This window comes from Nycticebus coucang, chromosome 9 (assembly GCF_027406575.1).
Source record: "Nycticebus coucang isolate mNycCou1 chromosome 9, mNycCou1.pri, whole genome shotgun sequence".
Lineage (NCBI taxonomy): Eukaryota > Metazoa > Chordata > Mammalia > Primates > Lorisidae > Nycticebus > Nycticebus coucang.
The window spans coordinates 80,589,458-80,616,179 of NC_069788.1; the positions used below are offsets into that span (position 1 = coordinate 80,589,458).

The 26,722-nt window shown below is 41.9% G+C and overlaps 1 protein-coding gene and 1 pseudogene across 5 annotated transcripts in view; both read right to left on the reverse strand.

Moving 5' to 3' along the window:
• Positions 1 to 26,722, reverse strand: part of TRAF3 (TNF receptor associated factor 3) — a 124,647-nt gene that overhangs the window by 30,984 nt on the left and 66,941 nt on the right. For 4 of the 5 annotated variants that reach the window (XM_053602486.1, XM_053602483.1, XM_053602482.1 and 1 more), the window contains 6 exons: positions 21,518 to 21,650; positions 9,387 to 9,602; positions 6,937 to 7,198; positions 4,686 to 4,737; positions 1,933 to 2,037; positions 292 to 459 (listed from right to left, as the gene is read on the reverse strand). In XM_053602486.1, the coding sequence (XP_053458461.1) occupies positions 292 to 459; positions 1,933 to 2,037; positions 4,686 to 4,737; positions 6,937 to 7,181 (570 nt within the window). In that variant the 5' untranslated portion in view covers positions 7,182 to 7,198; positions 9,387 to 9,602; positions 21,518 to 21,650. The remainder of the gene's footprint in view (positions 1 to 291; positions 460 to 1,932; positions 2,038 to 4,685; positions 4,738 to 6,936; positions 7,199 to 9,386; positions 9,603 to 21,517; positions 21,651 to 26,722) is intronic. The other variant, XM_053602485.1, reaches the window with a different exon arrangement.
• Positions 23,463 to 24,920, reverse strand: LOC128594760 (keratin, type I cytoskeletal 18-like; annotated as a pseudogene).

Sequence of the window (26,722 nt, forward strand, 5' to 3'; positions counted from 1 at the left end):
CATCAAAATTTTGAGGCCATTCCCTGGAACAAGGTAAAAATTCTACCTTTTTTGAATAATATTCTTTATTTCTTTGACACCTCAAATGCTAATCAAGGCAATGGAAAATATTAATTACATAAAATAGGCAAAACAAATAAAGCCTAACTCTGAAATAAAGTTAGATGAAAATTGCTATTTATGCCTATCTTTTTTCTTTATTCCTGTTAGAATAGTCATTTGGAAAGTGGTACTGCAGAGCAATCACATCTGAAGTAAGCAGAAGGCAGGCAAAACAGGAAGGTACTGCACCTGCAATGTGATCATGGGGACTTGACTTTTGCAGTGACTGCACGTGGCCTCCCGGTATTTACAAGCCTTTTCTACGTGATCACGCAGGTCTTTTCTTAAGACTTTTTCTTTGCAGTCAGCACGCACACATGAAAGCTCCTCAAACTGGCAATCATTTTTTAAATGCACCTGTAAGACAAACCATTAAAAGTTCTTAAAAATCAAGAAAAAAAATTCAGCCTGAAATACCAGATTCTAAACTCTATGAAGTAAAATCTTACAGAAATGTTTCTAACTTGTTATTAGACAGTTTTTCAGAGGAAAGAGTAATAAAAATGCCAGGAGACACTGAATTTCATATTCTGTTCTGTGATTACTCAAACTATAGTGCTGAAGAATTAAGTCAACTGTCGCTGCTAGATAAATAGATGACTATCTGTTAAGAACTTTGTTTTATTCTAATTCAAATATCCTTCTAGGATAAAATATGGTACTAACCAAAAGAACTAGAACCTTACGGTGAAAAGGTTTTAATGGGGCTTGGTGCCCGTAGCTCAGTGGGTAGGGCGCCGGCCACATACACTGAAGCTGGCGTGTTTGAGCCTGGGCCAGACCTGCTAAACAACAACTGCAACCAAAAAAAACCATAGCGTTGTGGTGGGTGTCTGTAGTCCCAGTTACTCGGGAGGCTGAGGCAAGAGAATTGCTTAAGCCCAAGAGTTTGAGGTTGCTGTGAGCTGTGACACAACAGCACTCTACTGAGGGCGACACAGTGAGACTCTGTCTTAAAAAAAAGGTTTTAATGGGTCTTCCAAAATTAAATCCAGTTCAGATTTCTCTCTATTCTAAATAGAGTATTTAAAACCCAGTTGACAAGGCCAAGTGCAGTGGTTCACATCTGTAATCCTAGCACTCTGAGATTAGGCAGAGGCCAAGGCAAGCACACTGTTTGAGCTCAGGAGTTCAAGACCAGCCTGAGCAAGAGCAAGACCCTGGCTCACAAAAAAAGAAAAAGAAAAACTGGGCGGCACCTGTGGCTCAGCGGGTGGGGCGCCGGCCCCATATGCCGAGGGTGGCGGGTTCAAGCCCAGCCCCGGCCAAACTGCAACAAAAAAATAGCCGGGCGTTGTGGCAGGCGCCTGTAGTCCCAGCTGCTCGGGAGGCTGAGGCAAGAGAATCGCGTAAGCTCAGGAGTTAGAGGTTGCTGTGAGCCGGGTGACGCCACGGCACTCTACCAAGGGCGGTACAGTGAGACTCTGTCTCTACAAAAAAAAAAAAAAAAAAAGAAAAAGAAAAACTAGCTGGGTGTAGTGGCACATGCTTGTAGACTCAGTTATTTGGGAGACTGAGGCAAGAGGATTACTTAAGCCCAAGAGTTTGAGGTTGCTGTGAGCTATGATGCCAAGGCACTCTACCCAGGGCGACAAAGTAAGACTGTCGCAAAAAAATAAAACAAAAAAGTTGACAATTCTGTCAATTGTGTCATAAAAGTAACATGTTATACTCAAGCATTTTTGACTACTCCATGTTTGGTTGTACTTGGAAAATCTAATGTAAATATGGTCTCATGGTACTATACTACAATAACCAGCCACTCTGCTGGGCATGGTAAGGAGCTCTGTTCCTTAATGTAGAAGCCTCCAGTGCTACTTTGGTACTTACCAACAGATGTCCCAGTGTTAATTGTTCTGTACAACCTCTGCTTTCATTCCGACAATAGATCTGAAGAGCCAGAATCTCTCTCTTGCAACAATTATCCTTAAACACCTGAAATTGAAAGATCATTATTTTAGAGGATTAATCTTTCTTTATCTCCACATGCTGCTACTTTGGATAAGGTAAAACCACTTTAAATAAAATCAAGAGAACTACTCATAAGTTAACCTCAGAAAGCATTAATGACCATCTTAATTTCTACAAACAGAATGAAAAAGCTGCCCTCATTAGGAGACACAATTTAAATAACATAACCTTAACTCTTATCTTTTGTTAGAAAATGAATTATATTGAATAAAGATCACTCTGGAGAATATAAACATTTTCCATACTTTGACATAATCTCAGGATGGGGACAGAGGAAGACCAAGTTCATACTCAAGACTCTTAGAGACTTCTAAGAGCCAGCACTGAGAAGATAGCCACGCCTCCCTATCAGAGGACAAAGGCAGAATCTGATACAACTCTACACACTTTTTAGATAACTTGTAGGGAAATGGACAAACTACTGTAAGAGATCTTATTTGGAGGATAATATGTAAAACTTTCTTTTTGTTCCTTCTAAGGTTATGCTAACTTATTTTTCACTAAAAAGGAAGTATAATATTAGCCTACTATTGGGAAAAAAAACTCTTAAATATGTATCACAAAGACTGAGGCTAATCTAGTAATGAAAACATTTCCCCTTGAAAATGAAAAACATTCTTGCCTTTAATTTTATTTTTCCCTTAGAAAACAAATATTATCATTCTAACAATACAATCTGTAACATCTTATTCCTCAGGCATTTCTAAGAAACTCCCACCTGTTAACACTCAGTAATAATGGAAAAAAGAGAGTTTAATATGCCTTCCTTACCTTGGCAAAGAAATAGAATCAATAGCTATTAAGAGTTAAAAATAAATTAGTTTGGATTAGTCAAAGCTAATCCTTTACTTTTTTAAAAGATCATGACTTAAGGGACCAGCATCAACAGAACAGATATTTCTAACCAGTAAGAAACAGGCTGTCTTTTTTTTTTTTTTTTGTAGAGACAGTCTCACTTTATGGCCCTCGGTAGAGTGCCGTGGCCTCACACGGCTCACAGCAACCTCCAACTCCTGGGCTTAAGCGATTCTCTTGCCTCAGCCTCCCGAGTAGCTGGGACTGCAGGCGCCCGCCACAACGCCCGGCTATTTTTTGGTTGCAGTTTGGCCGGGGCCGGGTTTGAACCCGCCACCCTTGGTATATGGGGCCGGCGCCTTACCGACTGAGCCACAGGCGCCGCCCAACAGGCTGTCTTTTTTGTCTGTTTGTTTAAGTTTCTTAAAGTCATTTTAGTTTAAACTTACTGATAAAAATACCTTGACTGAAAACACCAGAATAACAAACACACACAATTTTAGAGTTGAAAAGGGTCTCACATTATGTACTTCAAATGTCCCCTCTTTACAGATGAAGACTGGTTGCCCCACATCCCTTGGAGATCTTGTGTGGGGTGTATGTTGGTCACCTAGGGCCCAAACAGCTCTCCTCTTCCCATGAGGATCCATAGTTTTAACCCATTTCGTTAATGATTCTTCAAAAAAACTAGTGTTTCAACTACTAATGTCATTCAAAAACAGGGACAATCATTTTGAACAATTAAACAAAGATACTAAAAAAAATCAACTTAGCCCATTGTTCCAACCATCTCTCTCAGTCACAATTGTTAGACACATGTTAACAAGTCAGCAGGGCATTTGTTAAGGTAAGGAGTAGACCTGAGTGATTAGATTTTTCTTAAGAATAATAATAGCAGGTAAATGTTAAAGAAGAAAAGGTACATGGACACATGACCAATTCTTTATCTAACCCTTCCAGAGCAGGTTATATCAGAAGCACACAGCCCAGGAGTACACTGTACCAGCACAAAGGCTGGGTTGTTCTAACCAGCAAAGAGCTTTAGATAGGAAAACCCCAGAGGAATAATTTTTATTCGACAATTTAATGACCTACATTAAAAAAGTTGTTAGGTTCATTAATCAAAATATTAGAACAATACATTTTTCATTGATATTTTAAATATTTTAAGAATGAGTTGTTTCAAACAAGCCTGGCAAGGTTTAGCAGCACATGGATGACCACCTGTCAGAGATGCCAAGAGAGGGAACTGGGCCCCAGGAGAGAAGCTGGTAGGTTAATTTTCAGAAGCTCATGCTGAGTGTGTGGTGACACCCACAGGCTCTCACTGGTGCACATACCATGTGGGGAACAAAAGGGACTAATCCCACTTGAAATTTAATGACTTCAAGATATTACAGGTGGTGGGAGAGCAAGGGAGAACAAATTCAAATGAAACCCTCAAATTAGCACATATCTAAAGCTAAAACCTAGTGTAAGAGCTGAGTGAACATCAGCTGTGTGGGATAAAGACCCACAGTGACAAAAGTGACCCAACCAGAATAGCCTCGCCATTAACAGCCATCTTGGACACTTCACATCACCTCCAGAGGGTGAAGAACCTCACAGAGCTCATGCTGTAGAGAAGCAACTGAGTGGACTTGACCCTGCTGTCTATCCAAGTGCTTACAGGATACAGTGACCTGCCTCAAAGCCTGCTACATCAGCCATCAAAACCAAGGAAAAACTGAGCACCAGAGTGCTGAGTGCAAACTGGGTGTGAAGATTAAGCCAGCTTAAAACATTTGAAAAATGACTTATTAAAAACCCCAGAATACCTTATCTTTAATGATGCTTTCTTGACACGCTGTACATTTTGGACTTGAGGAGCTGAGGGGAAACACATAATGACTACATTAGAGTGAAGTCCTTTTCTTACCAGAACTCAGCAGATAGAACCACATACTGTCCCGTACAATTTACTCTGCAGCTTACAGCAACCAGTTGAGCTTCAGGGTGCCGTGGTGAATTTGGTTCAAACATGAACCACAGGAAAAAAGGGCTGCATTTTTTTAATGGTAATTTTTCAAAAGGAAGTTATCGAGTAGAACAGTTTAGTTCAGTCCCGTTTGGAAAGCCCCTTTCAATTAAGGTAAAAGTGAGATTTTATTTCAGAAACCAAAACTAGTTATCTGCAGAGCAGCTCTTCAGTGTGAGCATTCACAGTTTATTAGGAGAGATTTTAAATGCTCCTGCTTTTTAAAAACAGCCAGCTCTTGCCTCCGCCTCCCAAGTAGCTGTGCCCACCACAACACCCGGCTATTTTTTGTTGTTGTAGTTGTCATTGTTTGGCAGGCCCAGGCTGGGTTCGAACTTGCCAGCCCTGGTGTATGTGACTGGCGCCCTAGCCCCTGAGCTACAGGTGCCACCCTGGAACTGACCTTTCAATGTATAAATAGCTTATGGAGAATTCACAGTTTATTAGGAGAGATTTTAAATGCTCCTGCTTTTTAAAAACAGCCAGTCCTTTCTCCATAAGCTATTTATACATTGAAAGGTCAATTCCAGGGTGGCACCTGTAGCTCAGGGGCTAGGGCGCCAGTCACATACACCAGGGCTGGCAAGTTCGAACCCAGCCTGGGCCTGCCAAACAATGACAACTACAACAACAACAAAAAATAGCCGGGTGTTGTGGTGGGTACAGCTACTTGGGAGGTGAAGGCAAGAGAACCGCTTAAGCCCAAGAGTTTGAGGTTGCTGTAAGCTGTGATGCCACAGCATTCTACTGAGGGCACATAGTGAAATTCTGTCTCAAAAAAAAAGAAAAAAAAGGGAAAAGGTCAATTCCACTTGCACAGGGGGGCCAGCCTCCCTCCCTTGGAGGCCATTCCTCCCCACAGGTCCACCATACACCCAGGGTCCAGTTTCTGCCCGAGGAGTAGGCCTCTACCAGGCCCAGAGATGCGGTCCAGATTCTTGTGTTATAGGAAATCAGAGTTTTCTGCACTGTTACTAAGCTCAACTCAAGCCCTGGTCCACCCACAAGTGGGCAAAGGTGAATTGACTGTTTGGGATAAGTGGGTAAGACCACACAGTGAAGTCTGAGAGGAGGGCAAGGGTAACAGTGGATGACAAGGGGGAGGCTGGCTGCTGCACTTGGTCTGGGGTTTGGGTCAGCCCAGGCTAAATAGCAAGCCAGGGAGAGGAGCTGGCAGTCTTTCCTAGGTCAAGGTACCCTGGCAACAATAACTGAGAGGATCCTGCAATTAAATCCAGTGCCCAGCACAATGCCCAGAATATACAAAATAACTGGGATAAGTACAAATGCTGTCTTGGCAGTGGTACTTCTGCTGTAAACTCCAGCCTGCCTTTGTGATCACACAATGGCATCGATGCTCAGCTGATAAGGCTTCCACAGGCTTAGTGCACCTTCCTTGCATACTTGTTACATAAGCATGCACAGATTGGACTTCTGCTCAGGAAGGGACTTGCCCAGTCCTTCATGATGACCCTCAGCAGCACCTGTGTACATCAGTGTACTGCTCTTTCATGATCCCTTCATCATTTGTGTGTGACTCGTCCACAGAACTGTGAGCTCCTTGAGAAAACCCTAGCAACACATCCAAGGGATACTGAGGCTTTCTGGACAGAGTGGGCAACACCATCAGGGTGACACAGAAGAGAGGAACAGAAGTTTACAGTATGGGAAGACATGGGGCAGGCCTGGCCTTGGGCCAGAGACACAGAGGGAAACTAGTGTATTTCCATAAATAATTCACAAGCTGGGATCTGAGACTTTATGTACTTATTTAAGGCTTTTTTTCCTTTTTCTTTTTTTAAGGCAAGCGTGAAACAAAGTTTATTGAGGAAGAGAAAGGTAGGTTTATAGAACAGGAACGCTTACAAAGCAGGATACATTCCCATAAACAGAGAACAGGCCTCCACTGCCAGGCAAGGAGGCAAAGAGGTCTTATTTAGGGCTTTGAATCTTTAGAGGTTTATATTTTAAAGAAATAAACCAATGAGTGAGAGAGCGAGGACAACTGGCTTGAGCCAGCTTGTCCACAGCAAGTCTGAGTGGGTGCCTACCTCAGCAAGGCAGCCATACAGGTCTCACAGAACCGGTGTCCACACTCAGTCTGCTTCGGGTTGCACAGCACCAGGTGGCACTTCTCACACTTGTACTTGTCCTCCACTGCCTTCACAAACTTTTCTTTGTAACCTCCTTGTTCCGGGACAAAAACTGATGTCCCAGAGCTGCGGTCCGGGTGGAGTTTTAGTGGTGGGTTAGTCTGCAATGTGCCAGGGGAGTCCATCTTTTTACTTGACTCCATTTTAGGAAAGAGAAATTCTGTTGGGGAAAAAAAAATGGTAAGAGAATAGAGTGCCATCACATTGTATCATTCGAGGAAGTAACACACTGCTGAGAAAGCAGAAGTGCCTGAGAGATACGGTGTTTTAAGTAACACACAAGAATCTTTCCCAACTTTAATTTGTGATGGGAACAAAGTATGATTAAATATGTTTCCCTCCTTTCTACTTTACCTAAACACCATTATTAACATTGCCATCCAAAAAAACTTCCTAAGGGGTATACCTAACAAAATTGTATTTTCAAAGTTCTTTAGAATTCACATAATACCCTGCTGTGTCAAGAAATCAAATTCTATCCGTTGTTCTGATTATTCTGGCCAAAGCAACAACCATTCCAAGCCAATTTTATTTAACTTCTGCTGGAAGACAAGATGATTCAGGCGGTCCTGTCAAAGTTTTGACTGTAGTCGGGTCTGTGGTCAGAACCAGTGTTTAACAGTAGCACTTAACTGCAACTGACATGCTTCCAGACCATAAGCACTACTCTTTACATGGTCAAAACCCCATGAAAGTGTGCCCACAGTACCTGAGGCATTTGGTTTCTGATATCCACCCTCATTTTACCAACCCTGGAACACCCTGACCCAGAACTCCTCACTGCAGAACCTTGGGGTAGGCCTGCCATGAACCTAGAGGGCACCTTCACAAGCCTGTGAGGAGCATCTGATAGAGGTCTGGCTCCCCTTTGTATCTGAGGCATCTCAGGTTCAGGTAGATACCATGGTGCCCAGGGACAGGGTTGGCAGGGAGACATGGAATTGGATGGGTTCTCCTGTGCTCTCATCTGGGCAGCTCTCCCACTGCAGGTTACAAGTTATTCTGCAAAGGCATTTGCTTCCCACTGGCAAGTGACCATCAACAGGTAAAAGTAAGCAGCTCCTAGAAATAAGCCACCAAGATTTCAGCCTGAGCAGCTCTGCCAGCTGAGACCTTGAGATCAAGTAAATGAAAACAAGAATATAAAGGAGCTGTCCCAGCTACTTGGGAGGCTGAGGCAAGAGAATCGCTTAAGCCCAGGAGTTGGAGGTTGCTGTGAGCTGTGTGAGGCCACGGCACTCTACCGAGGGCCATAAAGTGAGACTTTGTCTCTACAAAAAAAAAAAAAAAAAAAAGAATATAAAGGAGCTAAATAAAGTTTCTGAAGAAACATTAGCTTTAATAAAAATTATACCATGCATTAAATATACACTAATGAACTGACTAATCGTCCTAAATATTTGCTAACACTTAACCTAAAGCACAAATTAAATGTTTCTAGATAATGGTATAAAGGCTGGTTTTTCTTTATTTTCTGGATATTATATAATGAGTTAGTACTTTTTTTTTCTTTTTTTGGAAAAGAGTCTCACTTTGTGCCCTCGGTAGAGTGCTGTGTCATTACAGCTCACAGCAACCTCAAACTCTTGGGCTCAAGTGATCCTCTTGAGTCAGCCTCCTGAGTAGCTGGGACTACAAGTGCCTGCCACAACGCTCAGTTACTTTTTAGAGAGCAAGTCTCATTCTTGCTCAGGCTGGTCTCGAATTCGTGAGCTCAAGCAATCGACCCACCTCAGCCTCCCAGAATGCTAGGATTACAGGCATGAGCCACTGCGCCCAGCCCATGAGTACTTGTTTTAAGAGGTGGGGTCTGGAGTGCAGTGGTTACCCACACCCATGATCATTGCATAGCACAGATTTAAACTCCTGGGCTCAAGTAATCCTCTGGCTTCAGCCTCCCATTTTGAATCTGGGACAGTGTCAAGGCTAACTTGTACACAGTGAACTTTCTTGGGAAAGTTTCTGCCTAGTTCCTTACAACCCCTCTCAACTAGGCCTCTGCTGGGCAGATCTACTAAGAACACCTCTCCTCTCTTTCAGGCTGAACCTCTACACCAGCCCTGTCCAGCTTGTACCCATGTTCCCTGGTAAGGAAGTGAGGGTCTGGGAAGGGGGGAGGGGGTTTCAGAAACCTCAGGGAAGACCTTCTGCCCAAATGCCTGACACAAGTCACCTCTATGCTGTAGAATTTTTCTCATACGCATGTTCTTTTCTCATGCCTCTTCCATCCTTTCCCACAATATGATAATGCAGCTAATGAATAGACAGAGGAACTTTCTTTCAAAACTCACCAGCTCCCTTAAAAATACACTGTGTGCCTGCCCAATCCATCTAGTTTTGCTACTTACAAAAGAAAGTGCCAAATTCTTTCTACTCCTGAGATCCTGGGCGTCCTGGGAGGCAGGTATCCAGTGGGCCAGGTGGAGTTGCTCCTTCCAAGCCCTGTTCTTGCGCCTCTTGCTGCCCTTATGAGTGGTTCACAGTCAGGGACGAATAGGAACAAACGCCGGCAGCAGAACATTTGACAGACTGATGAATTGGTGTTCTAGCCACACTTGAGTTAGCTTTAATAAAATAGAACATTACTGTGGCAAAATGTGGGAGCCTCATAGAAAATTCACTTATTTGTGAAAACAAAAAAAGTTATTAAAATGACCTGAGAAACCATGACTCTTTGTTTACAAATCTGCTGATCAGAATCTCGTCCATTAGGATGCTAACTCATCTTTCCCAGCTTAGCAGGAAAGGCACCCAGTGGTCACGGTGCCTGTCTGCAGTGCTCACCAGCCCTGCCTACTCTATGTTAGCCCCCATTCCAGCCCCGCCTCTGCGGAGCTTGCCAGACATATGCAGGCTGGGCCCCCACTTTCTTAAGGAGGCCACCCTAGCCTGCACTGAGCTTTTTTCATAGAATTTCCTGGCATTAAGACTGCGTATTTATGATTTATTGTCTCCCTCCCTTCAGAAGAAAGCTTCCTATGGATACAATTATGATTTGTTTTGTCAAGTGACAAACCCCAGGTCCTAGGATAGTGCTTGGCAGCACAAATGCTCCATACACGTTTGTTGAGTTAACAAATAAACAGAAAGATGAAACCACTCAGACCAAAATGTATTTCTGTGACAAACCACTTCTTCCAGAAGCAACTTTTCAGCTTTTGGAGCTGATCTTACAACTTTGTGCCCTGAAGAACCCTGCTTAGATTATAAGCTACTTATAACTTCAGTTTAGTATTTTATCCTATAGTGTTTAGGAAGCTGTGTGTGTTCATGAACAGTTTTTGATGAAACACTCTTGGTGCTTGGGAGGCGAATTCCTACTTTCAATATGCGGGGCAATATATTTAGGATTAAGGTGATGATAAACAATGCATGTTCATATCCTTATAATATGTCATACTGTATATAAACAAGTAAAGACAGAGCTTCAGATCATTTGTTTTTATAGAAGATTGAAAAGAAGTGGACAGATGCAAAGGGTATTCCAACCATATACATGAAAAACCTTACAGCATTCTTGTCCTGAAGGTACACGAAAGCCTGAAACCAGTAGGTCCATCAAGATTTACTCCGTGATGTGGAGCCCTGATGTGGGTATTTCTGCACGTGAGCTAATAGGGTTCTGTTACAGCCCCACTCAGGTCCCTGGGCATTCTGCCCCATGCACAGCTCATTTCTGCTAAGTCATGACTGAGAGAACAAGCCTTCAGAGAAGAGAAGAGGCCCCACAGCGCTTAGACAATAGGAGCAAAAAAAAAAAAAAAAATCAGACCTTTTCTACCCTATTATTTACTAGTGAGGGGAAATAAGCATAAAAAACTATCTAAGGGGGCGGCGCCTGTGGCTCAGTGAGTAGGGCGCCAGCCCCATATGCCGAGGGTGGCGGGTTCAAACCCAGCCCCGGCCAAACCGCAACAAAAAATAGCCGGGTGTTGTGGCGGGCGCCTGTAGTCCCAGCTGCTCGGGGCGCTGAGGCAAGAGAATGGCGTAAGCCCAAGAGTTAAGAGGTTGCCCTGAGCCGTGTGACGCCACGGCACTCTACCCAAGGGCGGTACAGTGAGACTCTGTCTCTAAAAAAAAAAAACTATCTAAGGATGAACTGTCAAGAACAGGCAAATCCATAGAGACAGAAAGTTAATTAGTGGTTATCAGGGCCTAGGAGATGAGGAATGGGGAGAAATGACTGTTATGGGTACAAGATTTCTTATTAGAGTGATGAGAATGTTCTGGAATTACAAAGTGATGACAGCTGCACAACCCTGTGAATAGACTAAAAATCACTGAATACTTTAAAGGGGTAAATTTTACGGTATGTGACTTGTATCTCAATTTGAAATCTAAACAAAGAATACTATAAAGCTACTATTCAAAATGGTTCTATTTAGGTTTGGTTAACTTGTGATATATATATATATATATAGAGAGAGAGAGAGAGAGAGAGAGCCACATTCTTCAAAATGTGACACTTTTTTTTTTTGAGACACAGGCTCACTATGTTGCCCTTGGTAGAGTGCCGTGGTGTCACAGCTCAAAGCAACCTCCAACTCTTGGGCTTAAGCGATTCTCTTGCATCACCCTCCCAAGTAGCTGGGACCACAGGCACCTGCCACAATGCGCAGCTATTTTTTTTGTTGTTGTTGTTGCAGTTGTTTAGCTGGCCTGGGCTGTGTTCGAACCTGCCACCCTTGGTGTATGTGGCTGGTGACATAACCACTGTGCTATGGGTGCTGAGCCAAAATGTGACACTTTAAAACAGAAACTGTATCGTGTCAGCTGCTGTGAATGACACCTGATAAATGAAGGGCCAGAGATTTCCATTTTACTATAATAGTACATGGGCTCAGAGAAGACACATGGATATGAAATAAAGAAAACAAGTAGCAGATCTCACCACATGCAACTACCCAGAAGTAGACAACCCCTTCTGATGTTTGCACAGACATCCAGAAATGGCCAATGCACACAGAAGAAAATACATTTTTTTCTACACACAAATGGTCAAACATGCAAATTAAGCTACAGTTTTCTTTTGTTACCAACAATGTATCCTGAAGAATTTTCCATACCAGCATATAAAAATCTATCTTAATATTTTTGGGGGATGCATAGCACTCTATTATATGGCTCACCATAATTTATATGACCAGTTCTACTGACTGAGAGTTAAGCTGTTCTGTTATTATGGACAATTTTGAAGTACACATTCCTATATATGTATCTTTCTATATACTGATAGGCATATACTAATAGAACTGTTGGATCAAAGATGCTGTGTATTTTAAAATATTATAATAACTGCCAATTTGCCTTTTAAAAAAATTTGTGTCAATGTCTATATTTCCTCCAGTGACAAGTAAACTATTAAACTGATATTATTTTAGAGGACAACAGCCTGAGTATTTTTCCCACTTTATTACAGTCTCAACAGTGTTTTCTAGAGTATGCTACAGTGTTTGCTAGAGTATGCTGTTGTCCAGTGCCAGGGCTTCCCTGTGGGTGCCTGTACCCAAGGGAGCTGGGAGCAGGGCACAGGCATGAATGTTTCAACGCCCCCATCAGGCCCTTTTGCACCACACTGAGCAGATTCTGCGACAGCTTCTTGCCCAAACAACTGCCTGTTATTTCAATGCCTTCACTGAGCACCTACAACGTATATGGTTCTGTGCCTAGTACATTAGGGGACACAGAGAAAGGAGACTGTCCCAGTCCTTAGAGAACTTTAAGGGAGTCATGAGCGAGGTGAATAAGGAGCACCCTAGGGTCAGTAACTGTGATGAGCAGCAGAACATGGCAAACATCAACCCAAAGATACAAGGAGCTGCAGAATCTTCAGAACAGGAAATGACTACCTCTCCTATGGGGCGATCCAGGGCTTCCTGGGTTGCACTTGTGGCATAATTCCATTTCTCACACAGTAAGAGAAGAAAGAGGCCAGCAGACACAGTACTGTTACATGCCTATAGAGGAGAAATGGGATTGGACTATCATCACAGAAGAGACTCAGAGCTGAGCAGTGCCAGGGCAGGACAGCGCATCTAATTTTGAGCAGGTCTGGGTTGGAAGGCCAGCCTGGTAACCCTGCTGCAGATCCTTGGGTACAGCATTCATCCTCAGAGCCTCCACTTTCATGTGAAAAGTAGACACTACATCTAAATCTCACAGAATTATCAGGCATCCCTGAAATAGTATCTGTGGAATCCTTCTGCAAACTCTACAGCACTGTAGAAGATATAACCTCCTAGTAACTGGGGTCAGGAAGCCTGACAAAGATTGGGCTGGTTCTCCTTCTCAGAGAGCTTAAGGGTTTTTTTCAAAAAGCCCATTCTTAGGTATAGTGGCTCATGACTATAATCCTGACACTTTGGGAGGCCAAGGAAGGAGGACTGCTTGAACCCAGGAGTTTAAGACCAGTCTGGGGAACACAGCAAGATCCTGGCTCTACCAAAAATAAGTAATTAGCTGGGTTTGGCATCATGCACCTCTGATCCCAGCTACTCAGGAGACTGAGAGAGGAGGATCACTTGAGCAAAGGAGTTTGAGGTTGCAGTGAGCTATGATGACACCATTGCACTCTAGTCTGCACAACAGTAAGGGGCTTTCTATCTCCAAAAGAAAAAGCTCCTTCTTGACAATTAGGCAGGCAAAGCAAAGCAAAGCAAAAGCCCCCTATTGAAGAGGAAGAAATAAGCTATTTCTAGTTTCAGATGACATGATATCATATATAAAAAATCCTAAGAAATCAACTAAAAACTATAAATTTGCTTAGTGGCTTGGCACCTGTAGCTCAGCAGCTAGGGCACCAGACACATACACTGGAGCTGGCAGGTTTGAATCCAGCCCAGGCCTGCCAAACAACAATGACAACTATAGCCAAAAAAATAGCCAGGCGTTGAGGCAGGCACCTGTAGTTCCAACTACTCTGGAGGCTGAGGCAAGAGAACCACTTGGGTCCAGGAGTTTAAGGTTGCTGTAAGCTGTGACACCACAGCACTCTACCCAGGGCAACAGCTTGAGATTCTGTCTCAAAAAATAAAATAAAATAAAATAAATTTGCTTAGCAAGATTGAAGGATGAAAAATTACTATATAAAAATCAATCATATTTCAATACACTAGCAATGAACAATCTGAAAATGAAATTAACAATCCATTGATAATAGCATCAAAAAATAATATTTCAGGAATAAATGTAAAGAAAGAAGCAAAAGATATGCACACCAAAAATTATAAAAGACTTGAAAGAAATTAAAAATCTAAATAAATGAAAAGATATTCTATGTCCATGGATTGGAAGATTAAACATTGCTAAGAGAGTAATTCTACTCAAATTGACCTATAGATTCATCTCAACCCCTATCAAAACCCCAGCTACTTGGGTTGTGAGGGCAGAAATTAATAGATGATCTTAAAATCATATGGAAATGTAAGGGACCTAGAACAATCTTGAAAAGGAAAAAAGCTGGAGGACTCCAGCTTTATGCCTTTTTTTTTTTTTTTTTGAGACAGAGTCTTATTCTGTCACCCTGGGTAGAGTGGCATGGCGTTACAGCAACTTCAAACTCTTGGGCTCAATTGATCCTCTTGCCTCAGCCACCCATGTAGTTGAGACTGTAGGTGCCCACCATTATGCTTGGCTAGTTTTGGGTTTTGTTTTTTTTTTTCTATTTTAGCAGAGACAGGTCTCACTTTTGCTCAGGCTGGTCTTGAACTTCTGAGCTCAGGCAATCCACCCACTTCAGCCTCCCAAAATGCTAGGATTACAGGTATGAGCCACTATACTCAGCCTACACTGTGCTTTTAAAATTCACCACCAAACTAAGTGATCAGGACACTATGGTACCGATAGAAGGAGAGACATGCAGATCATAGAATAGAAGGGAGAGTCCAGAAATAAAACCATAGCTGATTTTTTCAAAAGGGTTCCAAAACCAATCAATGGATAAAGAATAGCTGATGATCTCACTCTGTCACAGATAGAGAAGGCTCTACTGGTGAGTGCTTTATCACAGGAGCTGGCAGTCACAACCTGCAGCTGCTTAAACATCTATCTCCTATTTCCCTCCAAAGTGTTCAACTCCTCCCAGTACTGCTTTAGGGAGGACAGGTAGGTGGGTTCTAAGACCTCCTTGTCTGATCTGTGATTTTACAAAACAAAGAAAATGTATGAGGTGATATTTGACACATGCAAAGGATTGTGTGCAATATAGCATAAGAAAATGAACCCTAGAACCCAGCACCCACTTGAGTCACCATCTACCTGCGTGCTCCTTTCTTAGCCCCATCCTCCTACCACTCTCCAAAAGCAAACATCAGCTTAAACTTTGTGTTTATACTTCTGCTAGCACGTATTTTTTTTTTGAGAAACCGCAATGTGTTTTTTTTTTATTGAGCAGTAATAATGGTAATAATGCAAAAAAAGTAACATTCACATTGTCAAATAAGAGTATGTGTATTATAGTATGCTTTGACTCTGAGGTTCAGTATGGAGTCATCAGTTAACTTCTTATTTTTTTCCCAAAGTCTCAAAAAATAGACAATATTTATAAATAAAAATGAAAGATAATTTCAACAACAGATCATGCCAGCACATATATTTTTTTCTTAAATACAATTTCCTGTTTTTTAACTTCATAAAAATGATACTGTACCACAGTCCTCTCTCACTAACACTGTAAATATTCATCCCTGTTTGTTGTATGTAGATGTATTTTATTCATTTCTGCTGTATTAATCATGTACTTATCCATTTTCTTATCAAACCATTTCCCAATTTTTGCAATTATGAATAGTCTGCTCTTAACATTCTGACACCTCTCTTCTGGGGCACACATCCAAGTTTCTCTAGGGTCTATACCCTAGATCAGGGGTCAGGGATTAGCAAAATAGAGCCTGCAGGTCAAATCTAGTTAGCAGCCTATTTTTCTAAGGCCCTTGAACTAGGAATGAATACTTTTTAGATTTTTTTTTTTTTTTTGAGACAGAGGTCGCCCTCAGTAGACTAGTGCTATGGCATCATAGCTCACAGCAACCTCAAACTCTTGGGCTCAAGCTCTCTTGCCTCAGCCCGCCACAACACCTGGCTACTTTTAGAGACAAGGTCTTGCTCTTGCTCAGACTGATCTCCAACTCGTGAGCTCAGGCAATCCACCCGCCTTGGCATCCCAGAGTGCTGGGATTATAGGAGTGAGCCACCCCACCCAGCCACTTTTTAGATTTTTAAAGTATTATAAAGACACGTTTGGTACAAAGTGTAAGATATTGACTCTCTCGCCCGTAACAGATAGAGTTTGTCAATCCTTGACTTGGGACTCTACATCCAGAGAGCAGAGGAATTGTTATACAAAGGTTGTATGAATGGATTTATACAATGCTGGAGCAATCTGCTTCCAGGTTTCCTCCCACCAATGTTAATGGGGAGGGCAAAACCTCAAGATTACCAAAGAAAAAAACATTCCTTTGTGTAGGACCAAATTTCCAGGAGCGCAGTCCTTACTAACATGCCCTCAACCCAAAAGGCACACAACAAATACCAACAATGACAATTCATTGCTATCTTTTATATTTGCCTTTGTAAGCCACCTTAAATCCTTTCTGGAATTAGATGGGGTATACATAAATTAGTCAAACTCAAATTGGTCATGATGTTAAGAAGAGACTCACAGTGATGTCTACAGAAATGGCTAAGTAAGAAATTCTAAGAGTTCGTCCTTTAATATATGCAATAAAAAAAAAAATCAACTTTTTCTGAACTCTGGGAACTAACCAAAAACCTGCAGCCGAGGAATACTTAATCAAAAGAAGCCAGCTGTATCTTAGTATGAACAATGAGCTCCATGGCATTTTAATTTACCCTCATCACGCATGGTACAGCAACTTCCTGGAAGATAACCGGCAGCAATCACAGCACAAGAACTGTGCCAGAGGGAGCAGAACAGACCTCACATGCAAAGAACTTCAGTTTGCTCTGAGCTCTCTGGTGGCTCCCAGTGCTGAGCTGGCTACTGGAGGCAGGAGGAAGGGGTCTTTGAGGAGGTCATTAGTGGGCAAATGTATTTGCTAGAGAGCCAATAAAAACGTTTTGGAACCAGAGAGGAGAGATGAAGGTCACACAACACTGTGAATGTACTAAGTACCACTGGACTGTTCACTTTAAAATGATTAACTGTGGGGCGGCGCCTGTGGCTCAGCGGGTAGGGCGCCGGCCCCATATGCAGAGGGTGGCAGGTTCAAACCCAGCCCCGGCAAAACTGCAATAAAATGATTAACTGTATGTTATGTACATTGTGCCTCAAGTTTTAAAAAATAGTACTGTTACAAAAGAACTACCATAACCACTTTATAGCTATTAGGATAGCTAAAACAGTAAAAATTTAAAAAAGTAAAATTAAAAGTGTTGCCCAAGGATATGGAAAAACTGGAACCTTTATACATTGCTAGTGGGAATGTAAAATGGTATAGCTGTTGTGGAAAGGAGTCTGGCAGCTCCTCTAAAAGTTAAACATAGAATGACCATATGAGTCAGAAATCTACTCCTACATATATATCCAAGAGAAATGAAAACATTTCTCTTGTAACCAAATGTTCATAACACCGTTATTCATAATAACCAAAAAGCGGTAACAGCCCAGATATCTATCATCTGGTGAATAGATAATCAAACTGTGGTGTATCAAATAAAATATGAGCCATAAAAAGGAATGAAGTACTGACATGCTACACCATGGATGAACCTTGTTAACACCATGCTGAATGATTAAGTCAGAAACAAAGGCCACGTATTATGATTCTATTCATATGAAATGTCCAGAACAGACAAATCCATAGACAGAGAAAGGAGATTAGTAGTTGCCAAAAGCTGGGGCAAGGGAAGAATGGGGAATGACTGCTTAGTGCCTATGGAGTTTCTTTTTAGGGTGATAAAATGTTTTAGAATTAGACAGTGGTAATGGTTGGATAACATTGTGAACATTTTACTGAATATCCATTGTGAAAAGCACTGAATGGTAAATTTTAAGTACTTTAAATGATGACTTTTATGTTATATAAATTTTATTTCAGTAAGAAAATGTTAAAAAAAAATGTTTACTGAAAAAAAAAAATACTTAAGAGGTTGAAACATCCAAATCCCTCTTCCATCACACACAGCCTGGTAACCACTCCTTACCATAACCGCGAAAACAATAGCTATCACACTGAACCTGATGTAGCCCAATTCTGTCTGTCCACACTTACATCAAAGAATTTCCTATCATTCTAAGTATTTTTTTTTTCCTTTTGAGACAGAGTCTCACTCCGTCACCCTGGGTAGAGTGCTGTGGCATCAAAGTTCACAGCAACCTCAAACTCTTGGGCTCAGGTGATGCTCTTGCCTCAGCCTCCTGAGTGGCTAAGATTACAGGCTCCCACCACAATGCCTAGCTAGTTTTCCTATTTTTAGTAGAGATGAGGTCTTGCTTATGCTCAGCCTTGTCTCCAACTCCTGAGCTCAGGCAATCCCCCACCTCAGCCTCCCAAAGTGTTAGGATTATACGTGTAAGCCACCGTGCCCAGTATCATTGCAAGTATTTTAATAGGAAAGCTAAAAGTGAAGAGGAGTAAAGACACTAGAAGTCAATAAAAAACTAAGTTTGAGATGTTTTCAACTATATACAGAGAATTAAGGAGAAATTAGTGGCCAAGAGGACAACTGCACACATCAAACATGGACCACACTGACTGATGGCTGAGGTAGCCATCCAATGGAGTCAGCCATTTTCTGTACCCAGACTAGAACAACAATACTACAAGTACAAATAGAAAAGGCCATGTACAAGGAGGGCCTCCAAACTAAAAACCACTGTAAAAAGAAATTCCTAAAATTAAAAAGTGAAATTTTTCTAAAATATCTGTGATAGCTGCCAGGTACAATGGTGTGTTTGCAATCCCAGCTACTCAGGAGGCTGCAGCAGGAGGACTACTTGAGTCCAGCCTAAGCAACACAGTAAAACACCATGTTGTGTTTTATTTTATTTTTTTGCAGTTTTCGGCCGGGGGCAGGTTTGAACCTGCCGCCCCCAGCCAGACATCATGTCTATAAAAAAAAAAAAATTTTTTTTATTTTTATTTATTTATTTTTTTGAGACAGAGTCTCACTTTGTCTCCCTCAGTAGAGTGCTGTAGCATCATAACTCACAGCAACCTCAAACTCTTGAGCTCAAGCAATTCTCTTGCCTCAGCCTCCCAAGCAGCTAGAATTACAGGGGTCGGCCACAACGCCCACGTATTTTTAGAGATGGGGTCTCACTCTGGCTCAGGCTTGTCTTGAACCCATGAGCTCAGGCAATGCACACCCCTTGGCCCTCCCCCCCACAGAGTGCTATGATTACACTGCACCTGGCCCTAAAAACATTTTTTTTTTTTTTCTTTTTGAGACAGTCTCAAGCTGTCACCCTGGGTAGAGTACCATGGCATCACAGCTCACAGCAACGTCAAACTCTTGGGCTTAAGCGATCCTCTTGCCTCAGCCTCCCAAGTAAATGGGACTACAGGCATCTGCCACAATGCCCAACTATTTTTTGGTTATAGTTGTCATTGTTGTTTCGCAGGCCTGGGCTGGATTTGAACCCACCAGCTCCGGTGTATGTGGCTGGCACCCTAGCCACTTGAGCTACAGGCGCCAAGCCCTAAACACATTTTTTAATAAAATAAAATATCCATGATGGTAAATTTCTAATCTGTGACTGTATCTGGTCATTCAGATTGAGCTGTGGACAGACCAGGAACTGTCCAGATGCTCCATCTGTAGACTGACCACCAGAAGTGACAAGAAAATAAGTGAAGTTGTATCTTAGGAACTTCCCAAAAAGGGAGGATTGTGAACCTTTTGATTAGATTTCTTAATTTAATATAAATTCCTTTATTTCATTTGCCTATACATGAGTATAAAAACAGTTAAATTTTATCTTTATCCTAAAGTTTAGATGTGACAAATTAGTGGAAAATTCTACAATATTTATAGTAATTATTGTGTTGATGAAGAAAAATTATGTAAATTCACTCAAATGCATTAAAGTTGATGTTTGAGCCAACTTTCAGGGACTTGCTAACTAATATTTAACATCCTGACTTGGGGGAGCAACCTAACTGGGAGGTTACACAGTCCAGATACTGAACACTGCTCCTGCCTCTGGAGAGCACATGAGCCACACAGTAGGATCTTGCGTCCACTGCCAATACCGCACCTTCGCTAAGCATCATGTTTGGGAAAAGAATGTCTGCTTCTATACAAAGAAAAATTTATTGCTGAACAATAACAAAAGATCTACTTCGTAAAGAAACTGCAAAAGAAATTACAATAAAGGGGAAATTGTGTGACTTTGAGGGCATAAAGCGAAGCCAAGACCAGAAATTACCAGAAAGCAGCAGCCCTGGAGTTGATGTTCTAGATAGCATCTGGCATAATGAGTTCAGTTTCCTTTAAATAGAATATTACTCTATTATTAACTATTTGAATATACTTGTTAGGCATGAATTTATATATTTTGAGATCTTATTTTTTACTCAAGTGGAAAACATCTCTAATTATTTGAAACAGTTTACAGTTATAGTCAGCTATTCTGGAAGCCCCTCGCTCACAGTTGATACACGTATATACACTTAAAAATATACCAGAGTTGGACTAGATTTTCTTTCACTTTTCTTCTATGCCTCCATTACTCTAATGACTTATTTTATGTCCCCTACTTCTATTATTTAAGTTCAGCTGCATTTTAATTAGAGTTTAAAAACTGAAAATAAAATTGCATCTGCTGATAAAAGGGTGTTGCTTCAAGAACTGGAAAGCCTAGGGGAAAACAAAACAGGGAAGCATCAGATAAACAAAGGCAATGGCTCCTGCCAGCAAGAAAGTATCCAACATGACATACATGTAGAAAACCAGCTCAACATCAAGCCCAGAAGGGAAATTAAAAGTATCATCCAAATAATGCAATAGAGGGAGAAAAAGCAAATATCATAAACAGGTGTGCCCTGTTGATAAAGATGCTTTCTGGAAATCTATTATATATGCAAAAATTGCAACATGCTGACTCTTTTCATGACACCAGATGTCAAACGTTCTACCATGGGTAGAAGTAAAAAACAGAGTAGTTTCTTTTCCAAACAAATAGGCACATCATAATCAGAGTTTCACTTTATCACCCTCGGTAGAGTGCTGTGGCGTCACACAGCTCACAGCAACCTCCAACTCCTGGGCTTAGGCAATTCTTTTGCCTCAGCCTCCCGAGTAGCTAGGACTACAGGTGCCCGCCACAACACCCAGCTATTTTTTGGTTGCAGTTTGGTGGGGGCAGGGTTTGAACCTGCCACCCTTGGTGTATGGGGCTGGTGCCCTACCCACTGAGCCACAGGCGCCGCCCTGGAATTTAGTCATTTTTATGCAAAGCAAAAACATAATAGCTAAAGAAAGAAATCATACAAATTTAAATTTTTGAGTGGCATACCTGTGTATCATATGCTATAAGGAGCTCCGCTGAAGCGTGATCCGTGATTAGGGAGGAAGAGACTTCAATAAAGACAGAAGCAAAACAGTGCCAACCTTATCCTTCTTCAATTCATGTAAGTGGAGTTCCTTACCTAGGAATTAAGAATAAGACTTGGTCAGCTCTCATCTGGAAAATTATAAAAGCTTTTAAGAATAGAATTTCAGGGCGGCGCCTGTGGCTCAGTGAGTAGGGCGCCGGCCCCATATGCCGAGGGTGGCGGGTTCAAACCCAGCCCCGGCCAAACTGCAACAAAAAAAAAATAGCCGGGCGTTGTGGCGGACACCTGTAGTCCCAGCTTGCTCTGGAGGCTGAGGCAAGAAAAGCGTAAGCCCAAGAGTTAGAGGTTGCTGTGAGCCGTGTGACGCCACGGCACTCTACCCGAGGGCGGTACAGTGAGACTCTGTCTCTACAAAAAAAAAAAAAAAAAAAAAAAAAAACAATAGAATTTCAAAAATATAAAGTTTTGTAAAATGATCAAGTAAGAAGTTTAAGATAAAACATTTTTATCCACTCTATATGCACATGCTTTGGATTTCTCTGTTTTTGAGGACATGCATTACAAATTTGATTATTATTATTATTTTTTTTTTGTAGAGACAGAGTTTCACTTTACTGCCCTCGGTAGAGTGCCATGGCGTCACACAGCTCACAGCAACCTCCAACTCCTGGGCTTAGGCGATTCTCCTGCCTCAGCCTCCCGAGTAGCTGGGACTACAGGTGCCCGCCACAACGCCCGACTATTTTTTTATTGCAGTTTGGCCGGGGCTGGGTTTGAACCCGCCACCCTCGGTATATGGGGCCGGCGCCCTACTCACTGAGCCACAGGCGCCGCCCCAAATTTGATTATTTTTAAATCACTTTTGTCACAAAGTATTACAAACTTACAAAAAAGTGTAAGAAATATATACATACAGTTTCATAAAGTAATTTACAAAAAAACTAGTCCAATTACCACCTAGGCCAAGGTATATGACATTACCAGAACTCCAGAAAGGCTGGGTGCCTCTCTGACCCCAAGGCCCTTCTTCCATTAAGTAACTATTAGCTTAACTTTTATGGTCACCCTTTCCTCACTTTACCACGGAGGTATACAGCCCTATCATACCTAAGTTTATTTTTGCCCACTTCTGAGTTTTGTATAAACAGAATCCTACTGTATATAGTCTTTTCTTTTTTTTTTTTGCTCAACATTGTTTCTGCTGTATCTGTAATTAATTTTCATTGCTATGTAATATTCCATCGGCAAATACACCATAGTTTAGTTACCCATTCCTTTGTCTTCTGAGTACTTTTTACTTTGAAGCAAATACAAGTGCTGAGATATTTCTGGTACAACTATCTCAAGCACATAGGCAAGTACTTCTCTGGTGTATTACATATACCTTAGAAGTATGATTGCTAGGTTATGGGGTATATTCAACTTTGCTACATAAAGCAAAACTATTTCTCAAAGCAGTTGTAACTATTTACATTCCCACCAGAAAGTTATGAGAGAGTTTCTGCTGCTCAACTTTTTCTTTTTCGTTTTTTTTTTTTTTTTTTTTGGTGGGGGCTGGGTTTGAACCCGCCACCTCCGGCATATGGAGCCGGCGCCTTACTCCTTTGAGCCACAGGCACCACTTTGCTCAACTTTTTCAACAAGACTTGCTAGATTTTTTTTTTTTTTTGAGACAGAGTCTCACTTTGTCGCCCTTGGTAGAGTGCTATGGCATCACAGCTCACAGCAACCTCAAACTCTAGGGCTTAACTGATTCTCTTGCCTCAGCCTCCCAAGTAGCTGGGACTACAGATGCCCGCCACAACCCCAAGCTATTTTTTGTTGTTGTTGTTGTAGCTGTCATTGTTGTTTGGCAAGCCCCAGCTGCGTTCAAACCCTCCAGCCCCTGTATTATGTGGCCAGCGCCCTAGCCGCTGAGCTATAGGCACCAAGCTAAGATTTGCTAGATTTTTTATTTTTATTTATTTTCCAGTGACCTCTGAACTCTTTATCGGCATAAGGGCACATTGCTCCTACTGCCTCAGTGTCTGAGAACTTTGGGGTGTCAGTGGTCTAGGATAGCACTTTGCCATCCATTATCCTGCAGGTGGTGGTCTTTTGGATGGTTTGCATGGAGTTGCTGCTGCTAGGGCATACAGCAAACAAAAAAAGCAGTACTCCTCTAGGTAGGCCACCCCTCTTCCAGCAGGCGGGGGTAGGTGGCAATCTCAGCCTCTAGTTTGACCTTGATGTTCAAAAGTGCCTCATACTCCTGGGCCTGGCGCTACCCCTATGTCCGGGTCTGTGCCAGCTGTGACTCCAAATGCAGCAGGATCCCACTGAGATACTCCATCTGCAAGGCGTAGCAGGGCTCTGCCTCCCTCAGGCTGTTCTCCAGGCTGGACTTCAGATTTCTCAAGGAGTCCAGGTTGATCTCCAATGACTGGATTGTACATTTCAGTTCTGGGAGCATCGTCTCAGCAGACCGTGAGGTGACCACTGTGGTGCTCTCCTCAGTCTGCTGGGACCAGTGTTTGTCCGGCTCTTCTAGGTTCTTCCAAGCCAGCTCGTCATACTGGGCCTGCATGTCTGCCATGATCTTGCTCACGGGATTTGGGAGCACCTACCTCCAAAGTCAACCCAGAGGTGGCAATCTGGGCTTGTAGGCCTTTTACTTCCTCGTGGTTCTTCATGAAGAGCTCTTTCTTGAGAGCCTCGATCTCTGTCTCCAGCTGTAGCCGAGTGACATTGGTGTCATCAATGACCTTGCAGAGCCCATGGATGTCGCTCTCCACAGACTGGTGCATAGCCAGCTCTGTCTCATACTTGACTCTGAAGTCATCAGCAGCAAGACAGGCACTGTCAATCTATAGAATAATGCGAGCATTGTCCACAGAATTTGCAAAGATCTGAGCTCTCAGGTCCTCAATAGTCTTGAAGTAATGAGCCCCGTTTCTGACCTGGGGCCCCTTCTTCTCCATGTGTTCCTGGATTTTGCTCTCCAGCCTCTGATTATCAGGTCTCCAGGTTCCTCAATCTGTCCAGGTAGGAGACCAGGCAGTTGTTCAGTTCTTGCATGGTCTCCTTCTCAGTCTGGATGTCTTCCATTCCCACCAGACCCCTGGCCATCCCCATGGCCAGGCCCCTGGATCCCCAGGTGCCCCGGAAGCTGGTGGAGCAGGACAGAGAGATCCAGAAGCCTGAGTCCCTAGCACCTGCACAGACGCTGGCTGCACTGCTGGCGGGATGGACACTATAGCTGGGCACCTGGACTAAGCCCAGGGACTGGTAATTGGTGGAGAAGGTGGTGGAGTGAGTGATAAAGGACATGATGTCTGAAGAGGAACAGGAGAGGACAAGACTCAGGGGCGAGCTCCAGATTTTTTAATTCCTGCTAATTCTACAGCTGTGTAGTGATAACCTAAGATTTATCATAGAATTTTATAATTATTTACAATAAAAAATTTATAACTTTATATCTGACAATCGCTGCAATATAGATTTAATTCTGCAATCATGCATTTGTTCACTTTTCCCATAGTTCCTGTGCTCTGATTTCTTGCCAGGTATAAATTCCTTCTCTCAGTCCACCAGCTCCCAGAGACACTGACTGCAACCTCTGGGCACAGAAAAACTGTGTGATTTGGGCCTGGCCAATCAGAGCATCCTATTCCCCTGCCCAGAGTTAGTTCATCTCTCTGAACACTCAGGTCAGAATTAATGAAGTCCCACTCTGGGACTTAAAAGAAATTCTCACTCTTTCATGAAGAATTTGAACATAAATACACAGAAGTCTGCAGCTTACGCTGCCATCTGGCAACTGTAAGTGAAGAACCTGTTTTAGAACACAACAAAGTGGGTGGAGAATGCTGAGAAACAAACTGAGCTACTTGCAGTGTCTACAGCTAGCCGTGCCTACTAGGTGATCAATAAATCATCTTGTTATTTAAAATATGTGAGCGGTGGCTCACATCTGTAACCCTAGCATTCTGGGAAGCCCCGGCAAGTGGATTCCCTGAGCTTAAGAGTTTAAGATCAGCCTGAGCAAGAGGGGGACCCTATCAATAAAAAAATAAAATAGCAGGCACCTGGTCTGAAGCAATCTTCCTGCCTTGGCCTCCCTTGAGCCACTGTGCCTGGCCTATAAGCTTTTTAAATGGTTATAGGATTAAAGTTTTCTATTCCTTCTTCAGTTACATTTATGTTACATTTCTGAAGATATTTGCCTACTTAATTTAAAATTGTCATATCTATGGCATGATGTTATTTCTAATATCCTTTTATAATATTTTTACAGTCTACTTTTTTTAAATATTATAACCATTGACATACTAGGTAACATTGTTTACATTCTAGTGGTGCATGTTTAATGACTAGGGCATGATTTACAGTCTACTAAATTCATAGTGGTTTCACCTTTTTACTTTCATCTCCTTATTTGTGTCTCTTTTTTTTTCCATATTAGTTTCACCAAAGGTTTTTTAAAAAGTCAATTTTACTAGCCTTTTCAAAGAACCAATGTTTCGTTTTGTTGATCTTTTCTATTGCAAATTTTCCATTTGATCAATTCCACTCTTCTGCAATCCCTTCTATTTCCTTTAAACTTTTTTTGGGGGGGGGTGTGATATTCTTTTCCTAGTTTTCATGCTTAGCTTACTGATTTTTGGCCTATTTTTCTAAGACTATAAACCACAAATTTTGATACGCAGTATTTTCATTATCATTCAGTTAAAAATACTAACGTTCCATTTTCTCAGATCAGTAAGTTATATAAAAGTATTTGTTTTTAACTCCTGAAAATTTTATAATCTTTTATAAAATCTTTTATAAATTTTTTTTATATCTTTTTGTTCCTGATTTAAAGCTAAATTCCACCAAGGTCACAGATTATGACTGTATTATTATAAGAATGCTTTGAAATGTATTAAGACTTGTACTATGGCCAAGTTGGTCAATTTTTAGCTCTATATATGCTTGACAATAAGACATATGTTGGCAGTTTTTACATGAAATGCTCTACATATGTACATTAGATCAAGGCTACTGGTGCTGTTTAAAATATTTATACTTACAGATGTTTTTTTGTTTGTTTGTTTACTATTCTATCAATTACTGAAATGCGTTAAAAAAACCCCACTACAGGGCAGCGCCTGTGGCTCAGTCGGTAGGGCGCCGGCCCCATATAC